At 41.6% G+C, this 21,215-nt stretch overlaps 1 protein-coding gene and 1 long non-coding RNA gene across 2 annotated transcripts in view; one reads left to right on the top strand and one right to left on the bottom strand.

The window, feature by feature from the left end:
• The window catches only part of ITGAL (integrin subunit alpha L), a 450,284-nt gene that overhangs the window by 319,570 nt on the left and 109,499 nt on the right, over window positions 1-21,215 (top strand). Inside the window, exons 22-23 of the mRNA XM_053695200.1 lie at window positions 1,289-1,368; window positions 4,625-4,711. Coding sequence (XP_053551175.1) covers window positions 1,289-1,368; window positions 4,625-4,711 — 167 coding nt within the window. The remainder of the gene's footprint in view (window positions 1-1,288; window positions 1,369-4,624; window positions 4,712-21,215) is intronic.
• LOC128642435 (uncharacterized) overlaps window positions 9,080-21,215 on the bottom strand; it is a 35,850-nt gene continuing 23,714 nt past the window's right edge. Inside the window, exon 3 of the long non-coding RNA XR_008399657.1 lies at window positions 9,080-9,223. This is a non-coding gene — a long non-coding RNA (uncharacterized LOC128642435). The remainder of the gene's footprint in view (window positions 9,224-21,215) is intronic.

The following is a 21,215-nucleotide window of genomic DNA, read 5'->3' as shown; positions in this document are numbered from 1 at the left end:
GAACGAACACGTAGGAGACAACGGAACAGGAGGCTTCCGCAATCGCTCCTTGAAAGAGGGCCTCTCTCTGAGTCTGATGTCAATTAGGATAAAACAAAGACACCAAAGCCTCGAGATCCTCTGGTAAATCTCGGGCAGCAACTTCGTCTTTAATCGCATGAAAGAAGGCCCATGAAAGAAGGCGGCAACAAGGGCTTCATTGTTCCAACCTACCTCTGCGGCAAGCATACAGAACTCAATGGCATACTGTGAGCAACAGATCTCAAATCTTGCTGAATGAACACGAGTCGTTTAGCAGCAGAGGAGGAACGAGCCGGAACATCAAATACCCTTCGAAAGGAGGCCACAAATTCAGGGTAATTTGAAATCACAGGTTTATAAGTCTCCCACAAGAGATTAGGCAAGTGCTGTTTTAGAGAGTAACGAGATGAGAAATCTCACCTTAGCTCTGTCAGAGGGAAACGCCCACCTGGTTCAAAAACCCTCTGCACTGAATAGAATCACCTCCATATTGCTGAGGTAGAGGTGCAGAACCGGACATGCTCCTGGTAGGACTAGGTGCAACAGCGGAAACAGGATCAGCCATAACTTGCGGAACACTTTGGTCCAAATGTGCAATGCGAGTCAGCAGGGTTTGCTGGGCTAGTGCAAATTGATCCAAGCGGTGATCCTGTTCATCCATCCTGGAAATTATGGTAGGTAAAGGTGGATTATTAGCACCATCAGGATTCATGGCCCTTGCATAATGTCAAGGTGCCAGGAATCAGACTGAGACGAGAAGTGCAAAAATAATCAGACGAGCCGAGTCAGGAGTCAAAGTAAATAGTCAGAAGAGCTGGAATCAGGAACAAGGAGAACAGCAGAGTCAGGAACAAGCCAGGGATAAGGAACCAGGAGGGATGTCAGACAGCCAGGTTATACACAGGAGTTCTCACAAACAGGTCTGAGACAACGCAAGGGCAAAGCATACTAAACAGAGGCCCTTTAAATAATAAGTGATGACATCACAATTCTGAGACTGCATCCTGTCTCACATGGATGATGTACACCAGTCTGGCCATAAAAGGAAGTGCAGGAAATGAGCAGCATCACACAGTATGCACCAGAGTCAGCAAGAGAGGTGAGTAAAATGGCTGCCAGCAGCACATGGCAAACAAAGCAGGGAAAAAACCCTGACAATAAGAGAGGGAGAGGATCGATAAGAGAGGGAGAGGGTCAATAAGAAAGGGTGGGGCTGGGGACACCATTGGAGTAGATCAAGTGCTGACCAGATATCCCTCTATTGCAGGCAGTAATTCAGATAATGTTTGGTATAAACACAACTGTCTCCTGGGCGGAAAGCGTGCAAATAGAGGTCATCGTATCAAGGTGAGTAAATATATGTTCAAGCAAGACAGAGACGGGATAATATGGGGACAGCAGCAAAATAAAGACAAAACAAATATTGTTGATAGCAACCAATGGACTGTAAGGAAAAATGTCAGTGTAAAAAAAGGTCTCACCTACAGTGTAACAAGTCAACTTACTGCCATCTGTATCCAGGTCACAGAGAGGTCAACTAAGTGACATCTATATCCAGGTCACAAAAAGTCACTGCCATCTTTTGTCAGGCCACACAGAATTCACCTCACTACCATCTATATCTGGGTCACAGAGAGGTCACCTCAGTGCCATCTGTACATGGGTCACAGAGAGGTCACCTCAGTGCCAGCTGTATGTGGGTCACAGAGAGGTCACCTTAGTGCCAGCTGTATCCAGATCACAAAAAGTTACTTCACTGCCATCTATATCCAGGTCACAGAGAGGTCACTTCAGTGCCATCTGTATCACAATCACAGAGAGCTCACTTCAGTGCCATCTGTATCTGGGTCACAGAGAGGTCACCTCAGTGCCATCTGTATCTGAGTCACAGAGCGGTCACTTCAGTGCCATCAATATCTTGGTCAAAGGGAGGTTCAGAGAGGTCACCTCATTGCCATTTTGGTCAGAGAGGTCACCTCAATGACATCTTTATCTGGGTCACAGCTCACCTCAGTTCCATCTGTATGTGGGTCACAGAGAGGTCACCTCAGTGCCATCTGTATCTCAATCACAGAGAGGTCACCTCAGTGCCAGCTGTACATAGGTCACAGAGAGGTCACCTCACTGCCATGTGTATGTGGGTCACATATAGATCACCTCAGTGCCATTTGTATCTGGGTCACAGAGGGGTCACCTCAGTGCCATCTGTATCAGAGAGGTCACCTCAGTGCCATCTGTATCAGGGTCACAGAAGTCACCTCATTGCCATCTGTATCTGGGTCACCTCAGTGTCATCTGTATCAGGGTAACATAGGTCACCTCAGTGCCATCTGTATCTGGGTCATAGAGAGGTCACCTCAGTGCTATCTGTATCTGGGTCACAGAGGTCACCTCAATGCCATCTGTATCCAGGTCACAGGTCACCTCAGTTCCATCTGTGTCTGGGTCACAGAGAGGTCATTTCAGTGCCATTTGTACGTGGGTCACAGAGGTCACCTGACTGCCATCTTGATCCAGGTCACATAGAGGTCGCTTCACTGCCTTTTATTATTATTATCATCATCATCATCATCATCATCATCATCATCATCAGGTATTTGTAGAGCGCCAACAGATTCCGCAGCGCTGTAAACATAGTCTATATACAGGATAGCTTTTATAGGGGTCAGGTGGGTAGAGGGCCCTGCCGAGAGTTTCACTGTTGTAGTCGGCTCTTATGAAGCGATCTGTAAACAGCTGGGCCCATAGGCTTACATTTGAAGGGGTTCAAGGGGAAAGCAATGGAGTTAGGAAAGGTTAGTGTTGGTTGTATGCATTCCTGAATAGTAGAGTTTTTAGGGAATGCTTGAAGCTGTTAATACTAGGGGAGAGAGTCTTATGGAGCGAGGCAGGGAATTCCACAAGATGGGGGCCAGTCTGGAGAAGTCCTGTAAACGGGAATGTGAGGAAGTAACAAGAGAGGAGGAGATCCTGAGCTGATCGAAGGGGACGGGAGGGAGAGTATCTAGAGACAAGTTCTGAGATGTAGGGGGGAGCAGTGCAGTTCAGAGCTTTATATGTCAGGGTGAGGATTTTATGTTTAATCCTAGAGGCAAGAGGAAGCCAGTGAAGGGATTGGCAGAGAGGTGCAGCAGATGAAGAGCGACGAGTAATGAAGATGAGCCTGGCAGAGGCATTCATAATGGATTGTAAAGGAGCTATGTGGCAGCTAGGTAGACCAGAGAGGACGGAGTTGCAGTAGTCGAGGCAGGAAAGGATGAGAGAGTGGATAAAATCTTGGTTGTATCTTGTGTAAGGAAATGTCTAATTTTAACAATGTTTTTAAGGTTGAAGCGGCAGGCTTTAGCCAAGAACTGAATGTGAGGAGTGAAGGAAAGATCTGAATCAAGTGTGACCCCAAGACATCGGGCGTGCGGGGTAGGGGTAATGATGGCATTATCAACAGTTATAGAAATTTTGGGGGTGGAGACATTGGAAGAAGGGGGAAAAATAAGGAGTTCAGTTTTGGAGAGATTTAGCTTAAGGTAGTGAGAGGACATCCAAGATGAGATGTGAGAAAGACAGTTAGTGACCCGGGTTAGTAAGGAAGGAGGTAGGTCTGGTGCAGAGAGGTAGATTTGGGTGTCATCTGCATACAAATAGTATTGAAACCCATGAGACTTTATTAAGGAACCTAGTGATGACGCGTAGATTGAAAAGAGAAGGGGACCAAGGACAGAGCCTTGAGGTACCCCAACAGAAAGTGGTAACGGGGAAGAGGATGCTCCAGAGAAGGCTACACTAAATGTATGGTTAGTCAGGTAGGAAGAGAACCACGAGAGAGCTGTGTCACAGATGCCGAAGGATTGGAGGGTTTGGAGCAGAAGAGGGTGGTCAACAGTGTCAAAGGCTGCAGACAGGTCAAGGAGGATAAGCAGAGAGAAGTGGCCTTTGGATTTTGCTGTAAGTAGGTCATTGGTAACTTTGACAATTGCTGTCTCTGTAGAGTGATAGGAACGAAATCCAGATTGCAGTGGGTCAAGAAGAGAGTTTAGTGTAAGGAAATGGGATAGATGTGCATAAACTAGCTTTTCGAGGAGCTTTGAGGCAAGAGGGAGTAAGGAAAAAGGGCGGTAGTTGGAAGGGGAGGTTTTGAATCCGGATCACATAAAGGTCACCTTAGTGACATCTGTGTCACAGAGAGGTCACCTCACTGCCATCTATACCTGGGTCAATTAGAGGTCACTTAACTGCCATCTATGCCCGGGTTACATAGAGCTCACTTCACTGCCATCTGTTCCTGGGTCACATAATGGTAACCTCACTGCCATCTAATTCTGGGTCACACACAGGTCACCTCACTGCCACCTGTGCCCAGGTTACAAAGAGGTCACCTCACTGCCATCTGTGCCCAGGTTACATAGAAGTCACCTCACTGCCATCTGTGCCCGGGTTACATAGAAGTCACCTCACTGCCATCTGTGCCCAGGTCACAAAGGTCAGTTGCACATCTGTAGGTCAATGATCCAATTGGCAGCTGGTGTGACAGTTACAGCAGATCATACACATAGCAGAAGACATAGACAGAAACAACCAAATAACACTTCTTATCTCTTCATTGCAGCGAGAATGAGAAAAATGAGACTTTCTTTGACAACAGAGTGATGCGAAACATCCCAGTCCTTTATCCTATTAATGTGATCACCAGAAGGTCTGTATACCTGCGTGTGCATATGTGTACATGTGAATATGTACATGTATGAGTGTCTGAGTGTGTGTGAATATGTACACGTGTGAGTGTCTGTGTGTATATGTACGTGTGCATATGTACATGTGTGAGTGTCTGTGTGTATATGTGTGCGTGTGTATATGTACACGTGTGAGTGTCTGTGTGTATATGTGTACGTGTGCATATGTACACGTGTAAGTGTCTGTGTATGTGTGCGTGTGCATATGTTCACGTGTGAGTGTGTGTGTATATGTGTACGTGTGCGTGTATATGTGTACGTGTGCGTGTATATGGGTACGTGTGCATATGTACACGTGTGAGTGTCTGTATGTGTACGTGTGCATATGTACACGTGAGAGTGTCTGTATGTGTACGTGTGCATATGTACACGTGAGTCTGTGTGTATATGTGTGCGTGTGCATATTTACACATGTGAGTGTCTGTGTGCATATGTGTACGTGTCTATATGTACATGTGTGAGTGTATGTGTGCATATGTACACGTGTGAGTGTCTGTGTGTATATGTGTACGTGTGCATATGTACACGTTTGAGTGTCTGTGTATATGTGTACGTGTGTATATTGTGACAGACCCCTCTGTCAGTACACATTGTTTAATCACCTCCAGAGTCAGACTGCCCGGTGTGAAGAAGGACTCCATTGTTTTCTTGTGTTTAATTGTTTATTCTATTGTATCCTGTAAAAGGGCGTCTTCCCTCTATCTAATGTACTATCTTCTTCCAGTGCAGCTGTTGCTGGGGAGTGTCAACCAGGTGGGAGACCTGCATAAATACTGGGCATATAGCCCTCAATAAAACACATTCTGTTTTACTCTCAAGATGGAGCTTGGTCTCATGTTTGGGGGGAATTAACTGGGTTTGTGTGTTGCTGATCCCGTATTCAGGGCATCTTTAATCTGGTATTAACCCTTGATATCCGGGTTATACCATAACAACTGGTGGCAAGCGACGGGATGATCCTCATCGCCCAGAAGAGCAACTACACATCCGGAGCTAATGGGAATACCGTATGAAAGGCTGAAAAGAGACACCCTTAAAGACCTGCTAGAACAAAGGGGCCGAAATTATCGACCGGGTCATAGCCACGGAGGCCAACCTACTTCACCAAAGCGGCGCTGCAGCAGCCCAAGTCACAGCAACCCCAGTGGAAAAGAGAAAAAGGTACATTTTGCAGCTTTTAAAAACTTCCTGGAAACAGAAGGAGAGATTGATCTGTACCTTGCGGATTTTGAGAGGCAATGTGCCCTACACAAGGTACCCGCAGAGGACTGGGTCACGATATTATCCGGAAAATCATCCGGCCGGGCCAGCGAGGCTTTTCGGGCCATTCCAGATGAGGAAGTTGGGGATTATAATGCTGTAAAAGAGGCGCTGCTCTCCAGGTATGCGATTACACCGGAGGCATACAGGAGACGGTTCAGAGACACTGTTAAGCTAGCTGGAGATTCCTACGTTGAGTGGGCATGTAAGGTGCACCGCACAGCAGCTCACTGGACAGCGGGGTGCCAAGCCGTATCTGGGGAAGAGGTACTGCAGCTATTCCTGTTGGAACATTGCTTCGACAAGTTATCCGCAGGAGTTCGAGAGTGGGTTCGGGACCGTAAACCCTCCACCCTTCATGAAGCTGCTTGCCTGGCAGATGAGTATACGGATGCCCGCAAACTGGACACTGCTACCACTAAGATCCCTGCCAGAGTGGAGTACAGACCCACAGTCACCCCAGCAGCTACCAGTTACCAACCCCCGGCGCACCGCTCTACCACACTGCCTTCAGCCATGAACTATCCTCAGATAGCCCGGTTCAACTCACGGGACTACTCACAGCCTATTCAGTGCTTTGGATGTAAGCGACTAGGGCACAAAAGACCAGAGTGTCCCCTAAACACAGCGAACCAAGCACAGTCCTGGAGGAGACCCGCCAGCGGAAACCCACGTAACCCTCAGCCTGCTGCCCACTGCGTAGAGGAAGAAGAATGCTGGGGCATCCTACATGAAGCAGACCCCATGCAAGCTGCCTACCAGGATAACCGGCAACAGCACTGGCAACTGGTTAAAGTGAATGGGAAGGAGGTCAGTGGTCTACGGGGTACTGGTGCTACCATGACCTTGCTCCAAAAGAACTTGGTGTCCGAGAACCAGTACACCGGAGACACTGTGGCTGTGAGGGTAGCAGGGGGCACTGTGTTCCGCCTACCTGTTGCCCGGGTATATTTGGATTGGGGAGTGGGCGCTAGACATGTGAATGTGGGGGTCATGAAGGACTTACAAGCTGATGTTCTCCTTGGAAATAACTTGGCCTCCCTTGTTTCTGCCTACGCTCCCATGGGTCCCGCCGATGTTAACCCTGTGACTACCCGTGCCCAGATCCGTGCCGCCGAGACCGACCCACTTGCTGCTAAGCCCCAGGACGCTGAGCTCAGTAAATCTCTATCCGCTATTGATACGTGGAAGTCCCGTTACAACGCGCTGATGAAGGAGAAGAGTCACGTAGAGGATGAAATGGTCACGTTAAACAACGGTGCTAGCAGGAGAGAAGAGGAGCGCAGAGGAAAAAGTGTGTTTAGAACGGGAATCTCTGCTAGACAAGCTACACCGACAGACCGCAGAAAACACCAGCTTCAGAGTGGAACATGAAACATTAAAGACAAACTTAGCGACACTGGAGGAGAAGCTGGCGCTGGCTCATAGTGAGGTGCAGCAACTCAAGGGCACCCTACGTCAGTATGAAGGGCTTGTGGATACCTATAAAGAGCAGGTACAAAAAACTTGTAAAGAAGCCGATGAGATTTGTCTCCAACTGGAAAGAAGCGCCTCTGAAAACAAACACTTGAAGGACTGTTTAGCCCTGGTCTGGGCACTGAAGAAGTTGAACCCTTATTTATACGGACAGGAATTCTCTCTCATAACGGGAATGCAGATGGATTGTCCCGGCAAACTGACATTCCTACCACCTCCTAGTCCGGTCATCCCCAAGTTGACCCACCAAAGGGTTAAGCCGGGTCTGCCGGAGTGTCCCACCAGGAGGGAGCCGTGTGACAGACCCCTCTGTGAGTACTGGAAGGGTTAACTTTGTTTAGTTTTGAGAAACTATTTTCTAAACACAGGTTTCCTGGCATCAGCTATTGTTTACTGTAATTAAGTTTAAGTGATAAGCGTTCACCTTGTTTAATCACCTCCAGAGTCAGACTGCCAGGTGTGAAGAAGGACTCCATTGTTTTCATGTGTTTAATTGTTTATTCTATTGTATCCTGTAAAAGGGCGTCTTCCCTCTATCTAATGTACTATCTTCTTCCTGTGCAGTTGTTGCTGGGGAGTGTCAACCAGGTGGGAGACCTGCATAATTACTGGGCATATAGCCCTCAATAAAACACATTCTGTTTTACTCTCAAGATGGAGCTTGGTCTCATGTTTGGGGGGAATTAACTGGGTTTGTGTGTTGCTGATCCCGTATTCAGGGCATCTTTAATCTGGTATTAACCCTTGATATCCGGGTTATACCATAACATATATGTACATGTGTGAGTGTCTGTGTGTATATGTGTGCGTGTGCATATGTACATGTGTGAGTGTCTGTGTGCATATGTGTACGTGTGTACATGTACATGTGTGAGTGTCTGTGTGGAACAAAAAAAGAATATACAATAGGATAGTTACTTCCCTTTAATTAGAACCGCTGCCTTCCAAACAGTCTCTCTCAAAGCTGTACAAACGATGTATATTGGCAGATAGAGGCGCTGGTTCTAAGGGATCTCCAAAGGATTTTTCTCTCTGTTTCAAAAATATTCCCAGAAGAATTCTGTCTGTATCTGTGTTCAAAGAATATCACATTGGCATAGTATGTCTGAGCACATTAATACATAAGTGCAGTATACTCACAGAGTAATATCAAACGGCTCCACAGGTGATTTCACAATCTTCCCAAAAAGGGGTTCTGTCTTTATAGAATGATATCAGGCAAACAACTTCACAGGTGATATCACAAAAAGACAACGATCAGGAAAGGAAAAAAGCTGGCTTTTTTTAAATAAAATCTTTTATTTTGCTCAATGCAAAAGCGTTTTAACAGCTATACCGTCTTTTTCAAGAGCTATTTAAAAACTTTGTATAGCTTACAGAAAATCATATACAATGCCACATCGCAGGTGACCTTAAATGCACAATCATGGGCAGTATCTGATACCTCATTGGTTGAGGTCAGATTTACACTTGATTTTAAAAGAAAAACATTTAAAATAATAAAACCACATTTAATGGTAAACACATATTTAGAAATTCATTTAAACAAATGTCTAAAAGTAACATTTTTTAAAAAGAATCGTAGATCGTTGTATTTCTCAGTTCCCTTTCAGGTTGTCATCTGTGTGCAAGTTCTCAACCAGGTCCGTTTCTGTATGGTTTGGTCACATGATATTATTCTTCCAATAGTATAAAAGGTAGTTGTTGGAAAATATATCCAGGAAAAAGTCCATATTGAACTAAAACATTAAAAAAATGAATTTTCACCAAAAAGAGAAAGACACATTGATTAAATTATTGTATTCAAAAAGTCTTTTAAATAGATACAATGATGTTGTTTAATCGATACAACAATGTTGTTAATTTATATCAAAATATATCCTCTCCTAAACATTATGAAATCGAAATGTATATTAAGATATAAATCCCCATATGTATTGTATTTATATAGAAGAGTTGCTACTTCATATATATTGTCCTACCTTGTATCTCTTTCACAAAACATCAATTTTATACATTAAATACAAAAAAATTAAACATCATGTATTTTATCTTATCTTTTCTGTCAGTGTCTGTTGTTTACAGAAACTAACAGACATTTCATGTATATTATCCTATCTTGTATGTATTTTATTTAAAAAAACCCCATCCATTTTATACATTAAATACAAAAAATTAAATATAATGTATTTTATCTTATCTTTTCTGTCAAAGTGTCTGTTTACAAAGATTGACAGACATTTCATGAAGTATTATAAATTTAAGATTTATAAATTGTATTTACACAAAAAAAAAGAAATTCAAAAAATTGATCATGTATATATTTTATCTTATCTTTCCTGTCAAAATATCTGTATAGTGTTATAAATTTGAAATTGATAGATTATATAAAATGCATTACATCTTGTCTTTTTCAAATACAAATGTCAGATTTAAACAAAAGCAGCAATCTTTGTATCCTTATTTAATCCCCACTGTGCATAAGTTTTAAGTGTATGTATCCATTGAAGTTCTCTTTGATCTAACTCTTGATATTTGGCCCCCTCTCCAATGCACCCTAACTTTCTCTATTCCCAGCCACAGAAAATTTTCCTTCTTGAAAAATTGGCAATTATTACAGTGCACCGGTATACCGTGATCTTCATGTTCTTTCTTTTCTATACTGGTGCATTGTAATAATAGTCACTTTTTCAAGAAGGAAAATTGCTGCTTCTTAACTCCTGTTTTGGGCTAGCCTGAAGGATCGGCACCCCTGCATATATTGGCACCCCTGCATTTCTGTCAGTTAATGCACCACTTCGCCCAGAAAATTGTTGCAATTATAAATTAGGCATTCTCATGTTTATTTATTTTGTCTGTATTGGTATGACACAAAAAAGTGGAGAGAAAAAAGCCAAATGTGACACATTCCACGCAAAACTCCAAAAATAGACGGGACAAAATTATTGGCACCCTCATTTTAATATTTGGTAGCACACCCCTTGGAAAAAATAACTGAAATCAATCGCTTCCTGTAACCATCAATGAGTTTTACATCTCTCTACTGAAATTTTGGACCACTCTTCTTTCGCCAACTGCTCCAGGTCTCTGATTGGAAGGGTTCCTGTTACCAACTGCTGTTTTGAGATCTCTCCACAGGTGCTCTATGGGATTGAGATCTGGACTCTTTGCTGGACAGTTCAGTACTCTCCAGCACTTTGTCTTAAACCATTTCTGGGTGCTTTTTGACGTGTGCTTTGAGTCATTGTCCTGCTGTAAGACCCATGACCTCTGACGGAGACCCAACTTTCTGACACTGGGCCCTACATTGCACCACAAAATTCTTTGGTAGTCTTCAGATTTCATAATGCCATGCACACAGTCAAGACATCCAGTGAATGAAGCAACAAAGCAACCCCAAAACATCAGTGAACCTCCAACATGTTTGACTGTAGGGACTGTATTCTTTTCTTTAAAACTCTTATTTCTTTTTCTGAAAACAGTAGACTGATGGGCTTTACCAAAAAGCTGTAATTGTGTTTCGTCTGTCCACAGCACATTCTCCCAAAAGGATCTTTGGCAAACTCCAATCTGGCTTTTTTATGTTTCAGTGTCAGTAGTGAGGTCCTCCTGGGTCTCCTACCATAGCGTCCCTTTTCATTCAGATGGTGACGTATAGTGCAAGCTGACACATTTGTACCCTGTGTCTGAAGGTCAGCTTGAATTTGTCTAGAAGTTGATCGAGGTTCTTTATCCACCATTCAAACAATCCTTCATTGTAATCTTAGATCAATTTTTCTCTTTTGTCCACATCTAGGGAGATTAGCTACAGTGCCATGGGCTGTAAACTTCTTGACAATGTTGCGCACAGTGGACACAGGACCATTAAGATCTCTGGAGAAGGGCTTGTAACCTTGAGATTGTCCACACTTTTCCAGAATTTTTGTTCTCAAATCCTCAGACAATTCTTTGCTGCTCTTTCTCTCCTCCATGCTCAGTGTGACAAACAGAGACACACAACAGAAAGGTCCTAGGACAGACATACTGATTTGCTGCTTAGAAATCCTTTACAATGGGAGGTGGCTACTGAGGAACTTTTGAGGTAAAATATCTTTTTTTTTTTACATAGAGTTGTTCAGGTGATATTTTCTAGTCAGCTTCTTACAGCTATACTGCATCACTTTCAAGTGTTTAAACATTTGGGTATTATGGCCCTTTAACATTTTCTTTATGTTGTTTTTATTTTTAAATATATATCTCTATACCTATATATCTATATATGTATACACACACATACTATAGATATATAGATATATGTTTAAATAGATAGAAGAAAATGTTCCTTTTATTTTTAAATATTTTTGTAGTACAAAGGTATTTAAAGTACTTCTATCAAAAGCAAATAAAACCATTGGGCCAGATGAAGAGTGGCGCGTTAAATTATGCGCGAGTGATAAGGGATTTATTGCAATTTTTCCGCTCGTGTTACAAGTTGAAAGTAAACACAATTGCTTGAGCGAAATTTAAGTTAACGCGCTCCAGATTATCTCTATCTCAGAGCTCTGGTTAACGGTTTCGCGAAAAAACATAGATATATATTGTACCAAAGTACCATCAGATATATATATATATAGGAATATTTATTTATTCTTCTATGTAAAGAACAATAGAATGTGAAATAACAATTTATGTAAGAACTTACCTGATAAATTCAATTCTTTCATGGTGGCGAGAGTCCACGATTTGTTACACATGGGATATACATTCCCACCAGGAGGAGGCAAAGTTTCCCAAACCTCAAAGCCTATAAATACCCCACCCACTTCACTCATATCTCAGTTTAGCGTATAGCCAAGAAGTGAGGTGTAAAAAAGGAGTAAGAAAAAGCAATAAAAAAGGAACAGGAAAAAGATGTGCACTGTTAAAAACAACCCATAATAGGGAGAGGACCTTGTGGACTCTCGCCACCATGAAAAAAATGAATTTATCAGGTAAGTTCTTACATAAATGATGTTTTCTTTCATATAGGTGGTGAGAGTCCACAATTTGTTACATATGGGATATAATACCCAAGATGTGGAAGTCCATGAGTAACAAAAAAAAAAGGGAGGGATAAATATAAACAGATTCTTTGGCTGAAAATAATATCCAAATTAAAGTCTTTTAATAACTAAAATACCTGAAACAATGCACCTTATGGTGCTCCACTTCCAACATAATCTTAATGCAGTGATAAAAAATGAAACAAAGGATATCCATGTTAGGTTAATACCTCAGTCTAAGTTACAAACTGTAGATACATCCAGGAAAGGAGGCAAATAACTGAGAAAATATAATAAAACATGTGAGTATATTCCGAGTGAGGATAAAAGGATGGGGGGGGGGGGTAGGGCTGGGATCTAGGGTACCATGCTGCCTTAGGGAAATAGAGATGTCTCTTGAATTTCTAGATAATAGACCTTAATTATCTAGACACGGGAGCCATTGGGTGTCATGAGTAGATTTCCATGCATATCATCTCAAAGAGGTCTATTCTTCCACTGGAAAAGAAAATATTCCTCTCCATTGAGTACAGGAATGCCATAAGCTTAACTATGTCAGGCCATGGCGGGGGGCTTACCATTTTCCAGGATCGGGCAATTGAGAGTTTGACAGCCGAGAAGAGGTATATACATAGATATCCTTGATGCCTAGGCAAGCCACACGTACCTATGTGGAGTAAGGCTATCTCCGGATTTTGGTAGTGATATCCCTAAACTAGCTAACAGGGAGAAGCACGCGTTCCACAGTGGTTCGATCTTGGGGCAGCCCCACCAAATGTGAGTCATGTCACCTGCTTGACCACAGTTCCTCCAACATAGGGGTGTGGTGGGGTGGGACAATTTGGCTAATCTTGTCGGGACGTAGTACCAATGGGTGAGGAGTTTAAAATACGTCTCGTAAATTGTGACACAGTGTAGGGCCTGCTTTGTAAGTGTGAACGTATGCTGCAAATCTTTACTAGGTATGGAGATGTTGAGTTTCTGTTACCATTTTAAAATGTGCGGGGCTTTATCTTCTGGTATTGCTCCATCCATCAAATTATAATTAACGGACATAGGTCTCCCTAGTCAAAGGCCCTGCTTCCACCTAGTTTCCCATATAGAGAGTTGACGGGTTGAAGAGGGTCAAAACCCCCAGCTAGACAAAAAACTAGTTACTCTAATGTATTCAAAAATTAGGTAGGGTGGGACCGCGGTTATGGCTCTAAGCTGATCCAGTGAGGTGAATGAGTTTATATACAAAAGAAGAAAGGGAACGACGGCACTACTGGTGCTGAGTCCCTAATTCGATTCAACTCTCCTCATTGGTGAAGGAGAAAAATTATGAACAGAATAAGTTGGGACTGGGGTGCTGTACATAAAGAGACAAACACAACAGTATCAATTGCAACCGCAATTGAAAGAATGTACTAATTTAGCACTCACCAGCACAAAATGATAGAATCACTATTGTACCATAGGAAGAAGGCTCCAATGAGAAGGGGGATTTTTAAAACTTAACTTTTAATAGTTTAAAATAAAACAGAGTGAACTTATTAAAAACCACAGTCAGTGTGAGCGTGAGTGAATGTAAACCAGTGGCTGGAATAGCTTCTGGAGTAGAATATATTTGCCGTAGTAGAAAATTACAATTGAATGCTCAGGGCATTGCTAGAGGACTCAATTATAGATTGAATTAATCACTTAGTGCTTGTGTTTTAGTAGATTATGTAGACCAATTTGTGTGCATATGTCTTTAACCTGCCGCTGATCACGTTAGTAGGTAAAGATACCCCTAGGGGGGGATCAACAAGTGAACAGAAGGTAGCCTGTAGAGGTGAATTACCAATAGGGTGCCTATCTGTGAACCTATCCCAGAGCGGTCACTCTGGGGGTCTAGACTCACAGGTGTCTACCTGTATTATAGGATATCCCAGAGCTAGTAGAATTCTATGCAGAGCCGTGCGGGTGCTGTTACACAATTTTATTAGCTACTTATGGAAGTATATTAACGACTGGTGTGTCTCTTACAGTCGTTTTACTCATATGTGCCAATTGGACGTATTGTATTTCAAGAGCCCTTGTGAGAGATATAGTTCTATAGGATTATCATGCTAGGTATAATTAACGCCCAATACGTATAGTATCCTAGTTAGTTTTAGAATTGTATCTTATTTGAGCCCTATCGCCATATCTTGCTTACAGTTTTTTTTTTTTTTTTGGATTTTAAAGTTTTTATTGAGGAACTACATAGTACAAACATCAAGCATACATAATCATATACTTTAGGTGACAATACAAATGTTGTATGATAAACATATATACGCTATATATGTAAAGAGTCCTCTCTCTCTCTTTTTTTTTTTTTTTTTTTTAACTTGATACCTCTGACATAATGCAAATAAATCTTGAAACCTAAATAACAAGATAAGGAAGCAATAAGGATTATAATTTCTTCCCCTGATAATGCAATTTAGGTCACTTATGGACCTTACCTTTTAAATTATAATGGTGTTAGGGGTCAATATAAAACACAATAAAGAAAACACAGATAGGAAACAAGAAAGGTACAAACAAACACAATCCAGAGGGGCATTGGGGAATAAAGGTATAGATTAAACCTCCAAATGTCATTCTAAAGAAAGAAAAATAAATAAGAGGCACACACACTGTATTTAGTGTTTTACAGAGGCACAACACAACACCAAACATGTCAAGAGTGATATTGCTCCATATATTCTAACTCTGACCATTAGAATTATTAATAAAGAATAATAACAACAACCATGTTTGCACTATATTTGGGTGACATACATTCCACAAGAGGGATTTGTAATTGAATATTACTGTCTTCATGCTTATGCATATTATCCAGCACTCTGAACTTTAGGGCCCACAGCACTTCATTAAGTGTAAAGTATATCTTACTTCGCCCATAGCCTCGGCCGCAGGCCACCCGGCGAGTATGTGTTGTGGTATGTTGTGGGTAAATGCAATAATGTCCCATGGTATGCTTTTGTTTGTTTAGGATGTCACACCAGGGGCCCCCCACATACCCCCAATGAAGACAGACCAACAATTTAGGTAATATTAGGACATCAACCATGTCTGCAGTACTAGTGTCAATAAAATGATGTCAAAAATAGCTGGTTTATCATTATAATATCATGCTACCATCCTGTGGAGCCCTATAGTGTGCCACAACCGTTATTTATATTATATTTGGAATACTTAACTGTTTTTAAAACGAGTAACTAAAAATATACAACAATGCAACTGGCCTAAATAGTGGCATAATACAAGCTAAAGTTCTGATTTATTTTTAGCCCCAATGCTTTGTCTACCCGTTGGGGAGTACCTTGACAGTATCGCATGAGGCTCTGAGTAGGACAATAAAAAAAAGTCTCTGGCAGAAAAAAAGAGTCTCATGTACAGTCAGTTGGTCATACACTACTTGCCGACATTGTTGCACAACGTGGAGGGCCTCTGTCAAGTGATGGCATGGATCGTAGGTACCAAGCGGAGCTACCAGTGTGGGAAGTAGTTGTAATGCAGTGGCGGCCTCCCGGGGGCCACCCCAGAAACCCCCTTCAGCCACAGCCATTAAGTTATGTCTTTTCATCCACTGAAAGGTCCAGTGTCTCTGATTTGGTTGAAATCTTCTGCTGCAAAGGTGCTGCGTGTGGATCGCTCACTATCTCCGATGTCGGCATGATACGTTGTGGTTTGCAAGGTAAAGCATCTTCTAAGGGCTCCTCTTGCCTGTAACCTGTCTCTAGTGAGAACTCAGTATTATCAGCAGAGGGAATGGTGAGGCGCTTCATTAGGATATCAAACGGAGCATTTTCGATTAGTTGCTGGCACAGTAATTCAAATTTATGCCATCGCACTTGGAAGTTATTATGCGCGTCTGATTCTTCTGTGGTGGCCATCTTTGCTGCGCAGCAATACATCTTGCGTGTTGTGTTACTGCAGCTTCTAGAGATGAGGTTGTGTAAATCCGAAAGTTAGTGGGCTTATATTCCCCAATGTATTATTGCTGAAAAAGTCAGTAAGGCAGATACCTGCTGCCAGCACTGAAAACCCGGTGGAGCCGGGGGAGGTCGTTACCTATAGGTAGGCCGCTGCCCTAGGTCTTAATCGCCCGGTCTGTAGCTCTGATGTCATAAAAACAGCCTTCAAGGGTTGCAATATAGCCACCGTGATCTCAGTGACTGCTATTTAATGAGTTTTATAGGTGATTTAGCTGTTGAAAGTTCCCAAATCGGCGGATTATAGAAAATTCTTTCAGAGCTTGCAGTGTTTGCGTCCTATCAGGTACGCTGCTCGGACACGCCCCCCTTGCTTACAGTTTTTAACGTTATTGTGTTATATCAGATGGAAAGGCAGCCTGGATATTGTTATACTAGTACACGATAATGGTAACTCTGGTCTTGCATCAACTTGGATTAATGCAGTATTATTGCTCCTGTGTTTGCTGGTATATTAGCTTATGTTTAAGTAAGCTTCAGATAAAATATATTCTATATAATTGTACCACATTCACTGAAATTTATCGTGTATTTGAAACATTACAGGCTCTATTCCCTTTATAGATCTTATTCAAGAATTATCAAATCAAAACAGGGTTCTCCAATTTAGGTGGTTTAGAGTGCTACTGGCCTAATATGGTGCCACTGTGTTGCGTGGAGAAATGTCTATAAATAGAGGGAATATTGTAATAAGGTTAAGCTCTTTATCGACTGATTGTTAGATGGGCGTAGTGTTGTCGATATCTCTTATTATCACAGGGTGTAGGCGGGGATGAATGGTATTAGGAGCGTCTAGCTAATAAATAAAGTGTCAAATATTCCAGCGCCTCATCCGGTTATTCTATCCGGTGCCAGATATTGGATAGTGAAGTGCGCTTAGCTAATCTGCTGATTGTATAATAAACATGATAGTATCAAAAGTTTGTAACAACATTTAAAACGTATACATCCGGGTATTCTCTCCGGTATCAGTTATGTTGTTACCAGCAATGAAATGCTTATTCTAATCTAGTACCACGTGACTGATTCTAGACTGGGTACCTATGTGTGCAGGATATTATACATTTCGGCAGTATGCCTCTGTGATCAAATTATTCTAACCCCCGGTACCACAATCTGGGTACTGGATTGTCAAATATTAGCCTCTTATTAGATTTTTCAGGCACCGCTATCAAAAGGCAAGCTGTTAGTTAAAGGGCCATGAAACCCACAGTTTTTATTTCATGGTTTAGAAAGAGAATGCAATTTTAATCATCTTTCTAATTTACTTATATTATCTAATTTGTTTTATTCTCTTGATATTCTTTGCTGAAAAGCATATCTAGATATTCTCAGTAGCTGCTGATTGGTTGCTGCACATAGAAGTCTCGTGTGATTGGCTCACCATGTGCATTGCTTTTTCTTCAACTAAGGATATCTAAAAAAATGAAGCAAAATAAATAATAGAAGTAAATTATAATGTTGTTTAAATTTATATTCTCCATCTGAATCATGAAAGAAAGATTTTGGGTTTAGTGGCCCTTTAAGTATCCACTAGTGTGTCATGTCCCCACTTTTGCTTCGGTATCGCAAGTTAGCTTTAATGGTGGTCAGGTAGGTAGCTCTAATAGTTTATAAGTAAATTGTAATTATGAGAACCACTAAACAGACTTCAAGCATTCGCACATGGTTTTTACATTATATTTTAATAACTCATTCACATAACAATTCACACCGCTGTTTCGCCTAACGGCTTTGTCAGGGCAGCCGGAGATTTCTTCTCCTTTTTAATTCTAACAGCGGTGTGAATTGTTGTGTGAATGAGTTATTAGAATATAATTTAAAAACGATGTGCGAATGCTTGAAGTCTGTTCAGTGGTTCTCATAATTACAATTTACTTATAAACTATTAGAGCTACCTACCTGACCACCATTAAAGCTAACATGCGATACCCAAGCAAAAGTGGGGACATGACACACTAGTGGATACTTAACCCCTTAACGACCAACGACGTATGGGGTACGTCCTGCAAAAAAATGCAGTTAATGACCAAGGACGTACCCCGTACGTCGTTGGTCTTTGAAAGCAGTGGAAGCGATCCTGATCACTTCCAACTGCTTTCATGTTATAGCAGTGATGCCTCGATATTGAGGCATCCTGCTATAACATTTTTTAGCCGTCCGATGCAGGGAGAGCCACCCTGTGGCCCTCTCTGCATCGGCCATTGATGGCCATGTTCGTTGGTGGGTGGGAGCTTACCAAGGGAGGCGGGTGGGCGGCCATCGGTGGGAAGGGGGGCGGGATCGATTGCGGGTGCACGGGAGCGGGGCGCGCGGGCGGGTGGGAACCCTACACTATGAAACAATGATGGTACTCGGTGGGAGTGAGGGTGGGCAGCTCAAAACTTTAGCAGCTCAAATGTTTAGCGATCTGGTAGGGGTTGGGGGTTGAGGGAGGGCAGCTACACTACAGAAAATAGTATTTTTTTAAAAAAAAAATAAAAAAAAAAACATATTTCATTTCAAACTGGGCACTGGCAGACAGCTGCCAGTACCCAATATGGTGCAATAAGGCAGAGAGAGGGGGGTTAGAGAGCTGTTTGGGGGGGGGATCAGGGAGGTTGGGGGCTAAGGGAGGATACTACAGAACAGAATTATTATTTTAAAAAAAAAAAACCCAAAAAAAACTCTTATTTTAGTACTGGCAGACTTACTGCCAGTACTTAAGATGGCGGGGACAATTGTGGGGTGGGGGAGGGAAGAGAGCTGTTTGGGAGGGATCTGGGGGTGTGATGTGTCATGTGGGAGGTTGATACCTACACTAAAGCTAAAATTAACCCTGCAAGCTCCCTAAAAGCTCCCTAATTAACCCCTTCACTGCTGGGCATTATAAACGTATGGTGCGCAGCGGCATTTAGCTGCCTTCTAATTACCAAAAAGCAAAGCCAAAGCCATATATGTCTGCTATTTCTGAACAAAGGGGATCCCAGAGAAGCTTTTACAACCATTTATGCCATAATTGCACAAGCTGTTTGTAAATAATTTTAGTGAGAAACCTAAAATTGGGAAAATTTTACGTTTTATTTTTATTTGTTCGCATTTGGCTGTGAAATGGTAGCATGAAATATACCAAAATGGGCCTAGGTCAATACTTTGGGTTGTCTACCTCACTACACTAAAGCTAAAATTAAAACTACAAGCTCCCTACATGCTCCCTAATTAACCCCTTCACTGCTGGGCATAATACACGTGTGGTGCGCAGCGTCATTTAGCGGCCTTCTAAATACCAAAAGGCGATGCCAAAGCCATATATGTCTGCTATTTTTGAACAAAGGGGATCCCAGAGAAACATTTACAACCATGTATGCCATAATTGCACAAGTTGTTTGTAAATAATTTCAATGAGAAACCTAAAGTTTGTGAAAAAGTGAACATTTTTTTTTATTTGATCGCATTTTGTAGTGAAATGGTGGCATGAAATATACCAAAATGGGCCTAGATCAATACTTTTGGATGTCTTCTAAAAAAATATATATACATGTCAAGGGATATTCAGGGATTCCAGACAGATATCAGTGTCCCAATGTAACTAGCGCTAATTTTGAAAAAAAGTGGTTTGGAAATAGCAAAGTGCTACTTTTATTTAGTGCCCTATAACTTGCAAAAAAAGCAAAGAACATGTAAACATTGGGTATTTCTAAACTCAGGACAAAATTTAGAAACTATTTAGCATGGGTGTTTTTTAGTGGTTGTAGATGTGTAACAGATTTTGGGGGTCAAAGTTAGAAAAACTGCGTTTTTTTCCATTTTTTCCTCATATTTTGTATTTTTTTTATAGCAAATTATAAGATATGATGAAAATAATGGTATCTTTAGAAAGCCCATTTAATGGCGAGAAAAACGGTATATAATATGTGTGGGTACAGTAAATGAGTATGAGGAAAATTACAGCTAAACACAAACACAGCAGAAATGTAAAAATAGCCTTGGTCCCAAACGGACAGAAAATGGAAAAGTGCTGTGGTCATTAAGGGGTTAAAGGGCCACTAAACCCAAAATCTTTCTTTCATGATTCAGATGGAGAATACAAATTTAAACAACATTACAATTTACTTCTATTATTTATTTTGCTTCATATTTTAGATATCCTTAGTTGAAGAAAAAGCAATGCACATGGTGAGCCAATCACACAAGGCTTCTATGTGCAGCAGCCAATCAGCAGCTACTGAGCATATCTAGATATGCTTTTCAGCAAAGAATATCAAGAGAATAAAACAAATTAGATAATATAAGTAAATTAGAAAGATGATTAAAATTGCATTCTCTTTCTAAACCATGAAATAAAAACTGTGGGTTTCATGGCCCTTTAACTAACAGCTTGCCGGTTGATAGCGGTGCCTGAAAAATTTAAATAATAAGAGGCTAATATTTGACAATCCAGTACCCAGATTGTGGTACCGGGGGTTAGAATAATTTGATCACAGAGGCATACTGCCGAAATGTATAATATCCTGCACACATAGGTACCCAGTCTAGAATCAGTCGAGTGGTACTAGATTAGAATAAGCATTTCATTGCTGGTAACAACATAACTGATACCGGAGAGAATACCCGGATGTATACGTTTTAAATGTTGTTACAAACTTTTGATACTATCATGTTTATTATACAATCAGCAGATTAGCTAAGCGCACTTCACTATCCAATATCTGGCACCGGAT

Source organism: Bombina bombina, chromosome 11 (assembly GCF_027579735.1).
Source record: "Bombina bombina isolate aBomBom1 chromosome 11, aBomBom1.pri, whole genome shotgun sequence".
Lineage (NCBI taxonomy): Eukaryota > Metazoa > Chordata > Amphibia > Anura > Bombinatoridae > Bombina > Bombina bombina.
The sequence above is the reverse complement of the archived record's forward strand: the minus strand, read 5'-3'. Positions and strand labels throughout refer to the sequence as shown.